The 12,019-nt window shown below is 44.3% G+C and overlaps 1 protein-coding gene across 21 annotated transcripts in view; it reads right to left on the bottom strand.

The window, feature by feature from the left end:
* DLG2 (discs large MAGUK scaffold protein 2) overlaps positions 1 to 12,019 on the bottom strand; it is a 1,588,988-nt gene that overhangs the window by 68,077 nt on the left and 1,508,892 nt on the right. For all 21 annotated transcript variants that reach the window (XM_059187674.1, XM_059187632.1, XM_059187635.1 and 18 more), the window contains one exon: positions 1,583 to 1,759. In XM_059187674.1, coding sequence (XP_059043657.1) covers positions 1,583 to 1,759 — 177 coding nt within the window. The remainder of the gene's footprint in view (positions 1 to 1,582; positions 1,760 to 12,019) is intronic.

Genomic DNA, 12,019 nt, shown 5'->3' with positions numbered 1-12,019 from the left:
CAAGCCAGAGTACAAATCCAGAATGTCCTCTCAAAGCAATGTGAGGCAACTATTGGGGAGCCCAGAGGTTTTTAAATTTTTTATAGTTTTTTTAATTAAAAGATTTTATTTATTTGTCAGAGAGAGAGAGAGACACACACAGAGACAGAGACAGAGACAGAGAACATATAAGCAGGGGCAATGGTAGGCAGAGGGAGAAGCAGGCTCCCTGCTGAGGAGGGAGTCAGATAGGACTCCATCCCAGGACTCTGGGATCATGACCTAAGTCGAAGGCAGGTGCTTAATGGATTGAGCCACCCAGCTGTCTGGAGCCCAGAAATTAAAGAGACTCCAAGAACAGTGTGATGGTGGGCGATCCACCCAGGGGTACAGAGGACAGGGAGGTTCTCTCGAGTTTTGGTGGCTTCTTTGTGACTCCTCCCCACTAACCGTGAGGGAGTCGCTGTGTGACAGTCAGCCTGCTGCCCTCTCCCTGCATTCCTTTCTGTCCCCGCAGGCAGAAAAGCATGGGGGGACCAGTCTTCTCTGGGGTGCCAACACCCCACAGAGTGATTATTGGGGTAAGCAACACCTTCCTACTTCGGTTTGTGCTGGCTCAGTCGCTGGGTCACGGCATGAGAGCATCAGCTTCACTGAGGACTCTTCACAGAGGTATTTGGGGTATTTGGACAGAAGAAGAAAAGCCCTTGGAGAAACCTGTAGCTTGAGAAAAGTTGGTGACTGCCTTGAATAAACATTCTTCCTGACTTTAATTTCATAACCCTATCTTTTTCCTGGTGGTACAGACAACAGTGTTTCATGGACAGTATCTTGGTGCCAAAAAGAGGCTCATGGGAAGGAAAGTTCCTCCCGGGTCATGATGACTAGAAGCTGCTGGGACACACGAGGGAGTTGGCTGTTCCAAAGTACATTCCCACCTAGCTGAAGAAATGTTTAGAAGAGAAAGAGCACGGTACTCTTGACTCAGGAAACACATATAGAACTAAGTATCTGACTGAGTGAAGGGGGGAGTCGTGGGGTGGGGGTGGGGGGACAGGAGTCACTAAAATAGTAAAAACCAGTTATAAACCCAGTCTCAGACCTCACCACAGGTTCGAGAGCTCATATCCCAAGCATCTCAGTTTGGAATGAAGGTTTTTAGTTTGTCTCCCATCAGTGTTTCAACATAATGCATGGTAGGACCTTTGCTTAGGAAATTGTACTTTACTGGGCTTTCACCTGACCTTTCTGTAAAGTTATCTGGTGAATGTGAACCTCTGGAATACAGCTAAGTGTGTAAGTCAGTGTACTGACAAGATAATCTCAAACATGTGGATGCTGGTAAACGGTTTAGGAAGGTGGTGTAAGCAGATCCCCTTTCTTTCTTTCTGCCTTACCACAGCCACCAGTTTTGGTAAAACCTTAATATTGGAAGAGTGAGAATATTTAATTCATGTCACCTGTCACCACTGACAATTTCCCCGCAGACTATCCCACTCAAATGGTTATTTTGTGAACAGTTTGCCATATCTTTATCTTCCCTCATTTCCACTCCCCAGATTGCTTAAAAGCAAACATTCTAAAATAGAAAAGGCATTTTTACCTCCGTTTGCTGGGGATGACCCCCATCTCTTCACTGTCCCCCTCCAGCGTGACTCTCCTGGCTTGCCACCACTCGTCATCAGAGGCGTTGATAACGTGGAGAATATCTCCATATTTAAAACTAAGTCCTTGACTTGGCAGCCCACTGTCCTTGCTCTTGTCATAGTCAAACATGGCTCTGTAGAAATGGCAAGAGAGAACGTCGTTAGGAACCTCTGCAGCACAGATTTCGAATTCTCCATTTTGATTACCCCCTCATGCCCTGAGAATCCTTCATCCATTTGGACTGACTCTCAGGATTTCAGTCTACATCCCCCCTACTGTGGCCACAAATCAACGTTAGTTCCTGCTTCTCCTTGGAGGCTGTAGGGACATCCTCCGGGCTCCTAAAACTGGGGTATTGTTTCTTTTCTTGGAGACCATCCTATGTGGCAAAGTGATAATGGGAGATGTGGCAAAGGGAGTTAGTACCTGAGATTTTTTCCCCTCCCACTTCAAATGTTAAAATTCACTACAAAGAAAGAAATAATGAAGAGAAACATAAGCATCTTTCTGAAAGAAGCATTCTGTGTTATGAACAAACCCTCTCAGATGTATCAGTCCATAGAAGTCTTTTTTTGGGATGGGGAAAAATGGTAACAACTTAAATGTCATCCCATGGGGATGATCCTTCCACTCACTGGACTATTGGACCATTACTGAAGTTGAATGGTTGCCGTTCGATTGCTGTATTGTACACCTGAAACTAATATAATGCTGTATGTTCATTATACTGGAATTCAATTTTTTTTTTTAAGAAAGATGCTATTAAAACCACAAGAACATAAAAAAATAAAATAAACTGAGTGGTGGCAGGGGTTAATCCAATGACATGATTAAGTGCTCAAAATGCAATAATGAAAAAATATAATGACACCCATGTTTACATGTGTGTCTACAGATAGTTCAAGATTATATGAATAAGACAAATCTTCTTGCTTGCACAGAATGCTAAGCCTACCTCAGCCTCACACTCATCACTCTGAATTGTAATTCTTGCTTTATGTACCATGTTTCCTTCACTGAAGAGCACATGCTGAGCCTTCGCTAAGCCAAACAGACTGTAACAGGTATACATTGGAGGGGTGGGGGAATTGCAAAGAGAACTGGAAGGATGACCAAGATCTTAGTAGCTAGGTGTTGCCTTAAGTAGCTGACAGTTTGTATCAAATCTTACATTGTCTGCTTTCTCCTCTATATCCCCGCTGCAAACCACCACCACATATACAGCAAGTACGAGCTCACGTACACACACACACACACACACACACACACACTCCACACACAATTTCTCAAGAGAAGCAGATTTTGCCACCTCCCTGCTATTTCCCCTTTGATTCCACTCTGGTAATTTCGTTCGAGTGTAACTACTATGCAAGCAAAACTAGAGAGATCTGGGGAACAGGTTTTTTTTCTAAGATCACTGAGGACCAAATATGGTTCTTTTCCTTTCTTCATTTTTCCCCCTCATTAAAAAAATGTCACATCTGCTGCCATGGCAACCAAAAAGAGCTGAAGACAGCAGGTTGAGCTCAGATATTGTAGGAAAATTTGAATTACTTGCAACACAGCTCCTTCTTCCACTAACTCTGTCCCTAAATCATGGCATCGGGGGAGAGTTTCTCGCTTGAAGCTCCCAGAATGATTCACTTCCACCTTGACCACCTGCATCTTCCCCACCAAAGACTTTGGCTAAAGCTCCCCCCAAGCATAAAGGGGCCAACGGAGGGCAGAGGTCCACTTCGGACGTCGTCAATTCTCTGGCTGGGCGATATGACATAAATGAATTAGCACGCTGGAGCCACAGGTTTTTGTAATGTAAAATGAGTCCAATAACTACATTCACACGGAGCTGCTGTGCACATTAATAAGACATACAAAGCTCCCAGCTCACAGGAGGTGCAGTGCAGCAGCTGGAGTGTAGGGGTTAAGAATGCAGGCTCTGAGGTCACACTGTTAAGAGTCCTTTCCTGGTTCTACTACTTCTTGCCAGTCATGCAGCTCTTTATCCACACAGGCTACTTCACCTTTCTTAGGCCTCAGATTCCTTCTACACACCAGCAATGGTAACAGTACCCCCACCATGAAATTGCTGTACGGATGACATGTGACCTAAGGTAATACCTGTAAAATAAAGCATGCACGACAATGCCCGGCGCACAGGGATAATCATCAACTACGAAGGGTCATTATCATCTCGCCTTTCTCCTGTGAGTGGATATTCACACAAATCCTTTCTATAGAGTCTACTCTGTGCAAAAGAGAGCTAACAGAGCAAGCTTGAGACTGCTCTCCTTAAAAAGACATGCCCACAAGGATGGCTTCTGGCTGACATCTGGGAAATTAGATTTCTGGGAAGGTTCTCACTTTTTCCTATTAGGAATGGCTCACCACGCCTAAACTGTTTGTATAAACAAGATTTAAATGGAACATCTGCTTTTCCTCTGTGAGTCCGGAATCGTGATATAGGCCAGGCAGACGGCGACTACGTGATCAGCCCCCAATAAAAACCCTGGACTCTGAGTCTTTAATGAGCTTCCCTAGTAGACATTTTATACCTGGTGTCACAATTTGCTGCTGGAGAGATTAGGCATGTGCCTTGTGACTCCACTGGGAGAAGGCTCTTGGAAGCTTGTGACCAGTTTCCTGTGGATTTTGTCCCTCAATCTTTTCTTTGCTGATTTTGCTTTGTATCCTCTCGTAATAATTCATAGTCCCCAGGATGATGAGGCTGAATCCTGTGAGCCCTCCTAGTGAATCACTGACCCTGGGGGTTTTCTTGAGGGTCAAAAGATTGCAAATCATTTTCAAATATACTACTTCACTTGTACCTCAATCCATTTCAACAAAGAAGGTATGAAGGATATCGTATTATTCCCTTTATACAGATGAGGGACAGACTAACCTCAGCACGTAAGGGTCAGCAGCCTCAGGCTGGAGTTTTGGTCTTCTGCTCTGGAGTTCTAGTGCAATGCTCTTCACTTTGTCCCCCACCCCCACACCTGAGTCTGAAAGGTGGTGACAAGGTGGTAAGGACGATGACCATGAGGGCTACCACTACTTATGCTCGGATTAGGTAGCTTGGCACTCTGTACTGTTGTCTTATTTGACATCATAAGAACCTGAAGGTAAACATTAGTATCCTCATTTTACAGGTGAGGGAAAGAGGCTCAGGACATTAAAGCACCTGCCCCAGGTCATATGTACGCAAGTGGTGGAGACCGCAGCGAGAGTATACTCCAAAATCCACATTCTTGGACATTTCATCGTAAGGCTCAGTTTCCCAGCCTGTTTGTCCTCAGGCCGTGCTCACAATTCAGCAGTACCAGGAACTGTTCACCTCCCTTCAAGGCTGACCAATCTCCGCCATCTCCTGCCCCCAAGTCCCCGAAGCTCCTTACTGCTCAGTTCTCGTCTCAGTATTTCTTTTATCTTAAGAGTCTTTGAATCTCTGGTTTAGCTCCAGGCTCCTTCTGGATGTAAAGTGTGGGGAGAGAGGGAGAAAAGCCATCAGGAAAGCTGGCAGGTGGTTGCCAAGAAGGCAGGGTTTAGGGTCGGACTGCCTGGGCTTGCAACTTTTTAACCATGTGATCTCAAGCAAGTTACTTAGCTTCTCTGGCCTTGAGGTTTTCTGAATTGTGAAACTGTCCTATAATAACACCAAATACTTCAAAGAGTTGTGGTGAGGATTAAATGAAATAATCTATGGAAGTACGGTGACACCATCTTGACATGGGCTGGGCTCGACAAATGGTGGCTACTATTACTATTGTAATTGTTTTCCTGAAAATGGGCTGGTCTTGAATAGGGGATCTGGGTCCCCACTGTGCCATTAGTAGCCGTCTTGTGGACTGTGTATAAAGACAGCTACAATCCCTCTCTATCCTCTGAGTCCAGTACAGCACTGGGCACAAAGTAGATGTTCACCATGGTTCTGTGGACATGTTTCAGACAAACTCTGAAAGCCTGCTTCTCTCAAGCCCGTGTCCCCATGTGTAAGGGAGGAGAGGAGAGACTTTCCGGTGGTCCCCACCAGGCCAGACATTCAATCTACTGTGTTCCATTCCATCCCCAAGAATCCCTGAGGGAAGGTTCCCCCTCCTGCCTTCAGCATAGGTGTCCCCAAAGAAGGGGCTCAATAACACACGTCTACCCATTTCTATTTATCTTGGACAATCTGCCCCTCTAGGATTACACTGATTTTAGACTTGTCGGGTCCCTGAAAACAAGCAGCTGATATATTTCGGCAGCTTCTGGCTCCTTTGGATATTAATGGGTCTTCATGTCTGGGAGAAATGCTACAGTGCCCCATCACCTAATTTAAAAAACGATAAGCTGTTTTTAATTTGCTTTATGTGCTAATTCATCACAGCAACTTTTATAAAATGCCATTAAGACTCACACTTTCCACCGAGGGTGCTTTTAACAAGTCCATTAGACAAATAGAATTAGAGAGGAATAATGCAACATCTCTCCCATCCCTCCTGGCCCTCCTGCATTTCACCACGTGCTGGCCCTTTGCCAACTGGGGAAGTCCAGGAAGGGGAGCAAAGCAACTGCTCACCCTCATGGCTGTGCAAATATATGGGGAGATACCTGAGCAGCTGATGGAAATTGTACTGAAGTGCCCCACAATGTGCTAAAGACTTTAGAGCTATCATCTCATTCGATGTACTAGTCAGGCAAGGCAGCATGTGGGTTCTATGCCAAGCTTTGGAGAGAGAAGAGACCTGGGTTTACATCACAGCTCTGCCACTCCTAGTTGTGAATTTGGGGCACGTCACCTAACCTTCTCGACGATCTCTTCACCACAGATGACTATTCCCTCAGCTATGAAATGCAGAGAATGATGGCATTAACTCAAAAGATTGTTACGAAGAGCCCACCATAGGGTAAAGCCTGCAAAAGGCCCAACGCCCGCAGAGAAGGAGTTCCATTTTGTTTTGATTTGTGACAACAATCTTGCCATGCCAGTTTTTTTTTTTTTTTTTTTTTTTTTTATCTCATAAAGGAAATGAGACCCAAACAGATGAAATGAAAAAAAGCTATTAAGTCGCAGAACCAGGATTCAAATATAGATAGATGTGCCGGAATCAAAAGCCCATGCTCCTGGCTGTAGAATTCAGCTTGCAGTTCCCTACAAGGAATGTTGTGCTTAGACTGTATCTCCAGAGATTTCATGATTTGGTGGTGATCACATTTATAATGACACCATGGACTAGACGTCAGGAGAGAGAGATAGGAGCAGTTTATGGATGGCACGCAGTTCTCATAACTGCCCCACAATGCATGGATTAGCCTTATGTTGCAGAGGAGGAAATACAGACTTCTGTCACTGAAGCAACACGTCTGGGGGCAAACCAGCTAGCACGTGACAAGGCAGGACCGAGTGCAAGAACCATCTGCCTCCAAGACCTGTGGACTTGCTTCACCAACCCATATGTTGTTTCTGCAAGCAACCCTCTCCAACCAAAACCAACCTCATTTTCTACAGAGCTTAGGCTGCAGTAATATTTAATAATCATGGACCACAAGAGCACATGTGTTTTCTGTATTGGGCAGAGGATCAAGTTCTGGCTGAACCACTTTGAGGTTGTTACAGCAGAGAATCACGGGAGTGAAGAGAATCCCCAGGACCATACCACTCAGAACTGGAAAAATTTCTTGATGTGTCTCATGGTTACTGAAGATACGGTAGGGAAAATAATTCCCTAACTGCTTCTCCGCAAGGATGTCTACACCTTAATCCCCAGAACCTGAGAATATGTTATCTTCTATGGCGAAAGTGGTAAGGAGAGAGTATCCTTGACTATCTGGGTGGGCCCAATCCAATCATATGAGTCCTTAAAAGTAGAAGAGAAGGCAGAAGAATAGGTCAGAGAGATGTACCATGAGAGGTACATGGTGGCCATTGATGGATTTGAAGACAGAGGAAGGTAATTTGTCAAAGCAGCAACAGCAAGCTAGTAACAGAGGACAAGAAAGAGGATGATTTTAGAGAGGACAGGTAGAAGGCAAAGGTCACCAGTTAGATGACTCTGCCAAAGATTCTTTGGAATAAAAACAACTGCTCAGCAGTAATAGTAACAGCCCACAGAGTGCCTATTGTCGGCCAGCCACGTGCAAAGTACCTTTGTGTTACATAATGTCATCTTACTGAGTCCTCGTAAATAAGTGTGACATGTAAGTATGATTATTCCTACTTTGCAGATAAAAAATTCAGGGCTTTAATCTCTTACTTCTACTTTAATCAATTCTCACAGAAACCCTATGAGATAAATATTATTTGTTCCTATGTTCAGATAAGGAAACTGAGGCATGGAAGAAGCAACTTTTTTCTTCTCAGAAGTTGTAAAGCACTCTGCTTGGACCTTTCTTGGGAAGCTTGCAATGTCTAGTCTTGAATGGGAATGTGTCTCACCTCCTATACTGGATTAAAGCCACTGAAGGTCAGGGGCTCCCAGGTCCAGCGTCTGCACAGTCCTTGCAGATGCTTTATAAATGAACAAATCAACCATCAGCTGCACACCTTCTGTGCAGTGAACTTGTTTGGGCTGAAGAAGCCTTTGTTTCCATGACATTGTTAAGACCCACAAAGAGTGCTTGGACTCAATTTCTTTCTCTCCAGAAGTTGAGGCTTCTGCTTGATTAGAGGTTCTCACCTCTCTATGCAGCAGGAGAAAGAAGAGCTGTGGAGGATAAAGTCTGTTCTCTACTCCATGCCACTCTTCCATTGCTAAGGTATGCAGCTGAGGATAGTGCAAGAAGTGTAGATATTGGAGTGAAGAGACACATTCAAGTGAGTCCACCTCTTTCTACCTGAGCATCACTGGGATTGATCCACAACCAATCTGAGCCTTGGTTTATCAATGAATGGGCTTAATCATCCCTAGGTCTCAGCACATTTGGCGAGATTTAATGAGATGACATAGGAAAAGCCTTTAGCACACCAACTTCCAACCAATAGTTCCTTTACTTCACCTCTTGCCTACACTAGGAATGAGTGAGTTATTTCTGTATGTTGGCAGGAGGTCCTAATACAGTGTTCTTAAAATACAACATAAAAATACCCACGCAGTTAATGTTCTCAAAACATTTTCCTGCCAGGGGGATGTGGGAAAGGGATCAGCACTGGGAGCAGACAGATCTGAAATTTAGGTGCTCTTATTTTAAAAACCAGCCATTTCTAATAGTTTTTCCTTCTTCAAAGCATGCATTCGCACCCTCATGAATCAAACAAACAAACAAACAAACATCTCTAAAGAACAGAGATGGCACCCTGGAAGTAGGGAGAAGCTGGGGCAGAGTGAGGAGAGGGGGCTCTGGTTCTGGCTTCAACGTAATGTCACCATGTGATCTTGAGTAATATCTTGAGTAAGTTACTTAACCTCTTTGGGCTTCAGCTCCTATGTAATCAATAGTCACAAAGCACTTTTCTAAAGCATGTTTCAGCTGTCATGTTCTATGCCTTTGTCTTGCAAGACACTGAGGGGAAATCAGGTCAACTTTCTACACAGCTGATAGGATGTGTGTCTCCTAGGATTGTGTCTGCCTTGTGAAAGTTGCTCTGCTCTGTGCCATTTCCTCCATCAATCCTAGACCTTCTTTCTCTTCCCTCCACCCTCACTGGGAGTTAAAGTTCCCTCTCCTAGGCTCTTAAATCATATTGTACTATGATTTCTAGCCCTTGAAAATTCTAGTTTGTATATGCATGGGGAACAGGGGACGTTCATATTCCTGCTGTCCTGAGGGCCTACCACATAGCAGATGTCCAAAAAAAGTTATTTTCTGTTATTACATTTGTTGCCTCTACTTCTCGTTGGCCAATCTCTGGAATTCAGTTGGGTACATTCTTTCTTTTCTTTTCTTTTGGGGTACATTCTTTTTTGTGAAGGCACGGACAACTGGACACAACAGAAAAGCTTGAGCAGCATCCACACTGGCTTCCCTACCCTTCCTGGGAGATGATGAAGATCCACGCAATGTGCTGTCTCTCACGTCTGAATGCATTCATCTCAGGGTAGAAGGAAACACACAGCTCTGTACTGATTACTTTTCTTGCCTCCTTGAGAAATCCTACGTATGCCTGTGGATTGGTCATCATAACTAGGCTGATGGAGGTCTGGTGTGGCCACTCAATTCCCCATCTATTTCAATAATGAATTGTCCTTAGTGAAAAGGGGTGGTTGAATCTACCCGCCTGAACCGGTGTTAGTGGATGAGAACACATTAGCCTCCGTTGATCCTTGCTAAGAGGGCTCTGACCAAGATACTATCTCTCAGTAATTACTGAGCACACAGTAGGCCTTACAAGGTGCCAGGCACTGCTCTAGGTATTTCTTATCTGTGATTTAAGATATTCTACTTCCTTAAGGTACAGGCATTGTTTCCAGTTGATAGAAGGGTAAATGCACCACGCACCATGGACTCTGGTACCACATGGGTTATGCCATTTTGTCATTAATAACCTCGTAAGGCAGGTCTGTGCTCTGTAAAGATACACTTCTCTTCATGCCACAGCTTCCTGCTATGTCCGGAGGGTACTGGGAAGCTGTCAACTTCTACTGCACCCAAGGAATCAGGCAGTCACTGTCATGACTAAAGATGGACCTAACTGGGCACCAACTGGAGGTCCTCCCAGCCTGGGCCTCTCCACAGCTGGGTATTTTGATGATAATCAGGAAAGAAGCATGACTTCCAGGGGCAACAATTCTTTCTCTCAGTCTCTCCTGAGTCACCAGCGCTTCCCCGTCCCCTAGGGACACAGTGTTAGCAGACTTCCGGTGTCCAGAGGCCTGTGTGCTGATCATTTCAGACAAGGCATCCTCAGAGTCTCCAGGGATGGGGCCCACTGCAGCCTGCTTTCTCTCTCAGGCTGTCCCAGCAATCTGTCTGAGTGGTTTACGCGGCAGTGCCTACTGACAGGACCGCATCTGAGGGAAGCAGAGGCAGATCTGAACTTGCCCAAAGGCAAGGCTTGACAGACCATGGCAAATGGTACTTGGATTTCAGGGCTGGGTGAGGCTGTAAAAATTAAAAAATTAATCATCTTAAAATCATTGTCTTTCCCCACAAATGCCATCAACTGACCACTTGGAGATTGAAATTTAGGAAGGGGAACATGGCCAGGATGAAGAGCCCAGGCTTTAGGACAGTTCTAAAAGCCTTTATGTGTTGGCGTCGCTTATCAGGCAATCAAAATACATTAATCAAGATATTTCTGAAAGGCTGACATAGCTCTGACTACAGCCTTTTATTTCTGATCCAAGCTGAAAATGTATATCAAGCTTTGGTATTCATGTCTTAGGGTTTTACTGCCACAAATTAAAAAGCTTGCTTGAGAGGGAAAAAAAAAAAAAAGTATCTTTTTTTTTTTTTTAAAGATCAAGAGAAGTTAAGGAGGGAGGGAGAGGGAGAGAAGAGCCCAAGCTGGTTCCATGCCCAGTGTAGAGTCTGATGTGGGGTTTGATCTCATGACCCTGAGATCATGACCTGAGCCAAAATCAAGAGTCAGACACTTAACCAATTGAGTCCTCTGATGCTCCAGGAAATATCTTGATACAGAATTTCATTATTGCTGATACACAATTATCATTTAAACATTTAACTTTTTCTATAGAAGATCCATGTAAAGACCATGAGAAATGGACATCGGATAGTCCTGGGTTCAAGTAGCAGCTCTGCTATTTAAGAAGCTATGTGCTTTTCATCTCTGTCCCCAGGTCTCCAAAGATGCGAAATGAGAGGCAAGATCTCTATCCAATAGAGTCTTTATGGGAATTACACATACAAGACATTTCAGAACCCAATAGGTGCTCAATATTTGTTAACTGAGTATAAAATCTAAATTTTTCCCCTATAAATTTCATCCCTTCTTTTCTAGAGTTGCTCATCAGAGCACAAGCAAAGCAAGGCAAGTTTCTGCCTTCTAATAACACTCTAAGTATCTACTGACTGACAAGTGGGATCAGTTGGTATGTTGCCTGGCTTAGAAGAGATGTTGGAGAAAGTTCATTTCTCTCATGAGCATATGGAAAAGGGGAGAATGACATCCAAGAACATTGACATGACTACCCCAAATCCTTAGTTAGTTAGTTTGTCAGGGTTGGTGATGAAATTCACGTATCACAAAACCAGGCAGCTGGACTATCACTTCAGCTCCCCTGGATACTGGGCTCATTTTTTTGTCTTTTGAGTTTTCAGAAAACTGGATGGGAACAACAGGCCTGGATTGAGGCAATGGAACATCTGGAATTAGGGAAAACTTCACCTCGAAATCTCACCTATGTCCATAGATGCTCTCCTTATCACTTTTTGATTGAGGACAGATAGAAGACGCTTCCTTCTCCACCCAGGTAAAAACATTGAGTTCGGGATGTATTTTAACTTTCACACAAGG

Source organism: Mustela lutreola, chromosome 1, assembly GCF_030435805.1.
Source record: "Mustela lutreola isolate mMusLut2 chromosome 1, mMusLut2.pri, whole genome shotgun sequence".
NCBI classification, from domain to species: Eukaryota; Metazoa; Chordata; class Mammalia; order Carnivora; family Mustelidae; genus Mustela; species Mustela lutreola.
The sequence above is the reverse complement of the archived record's forward strand: the minus strand, read 5'-3'. Positions and strand labels throughout refer to the sequence as shown.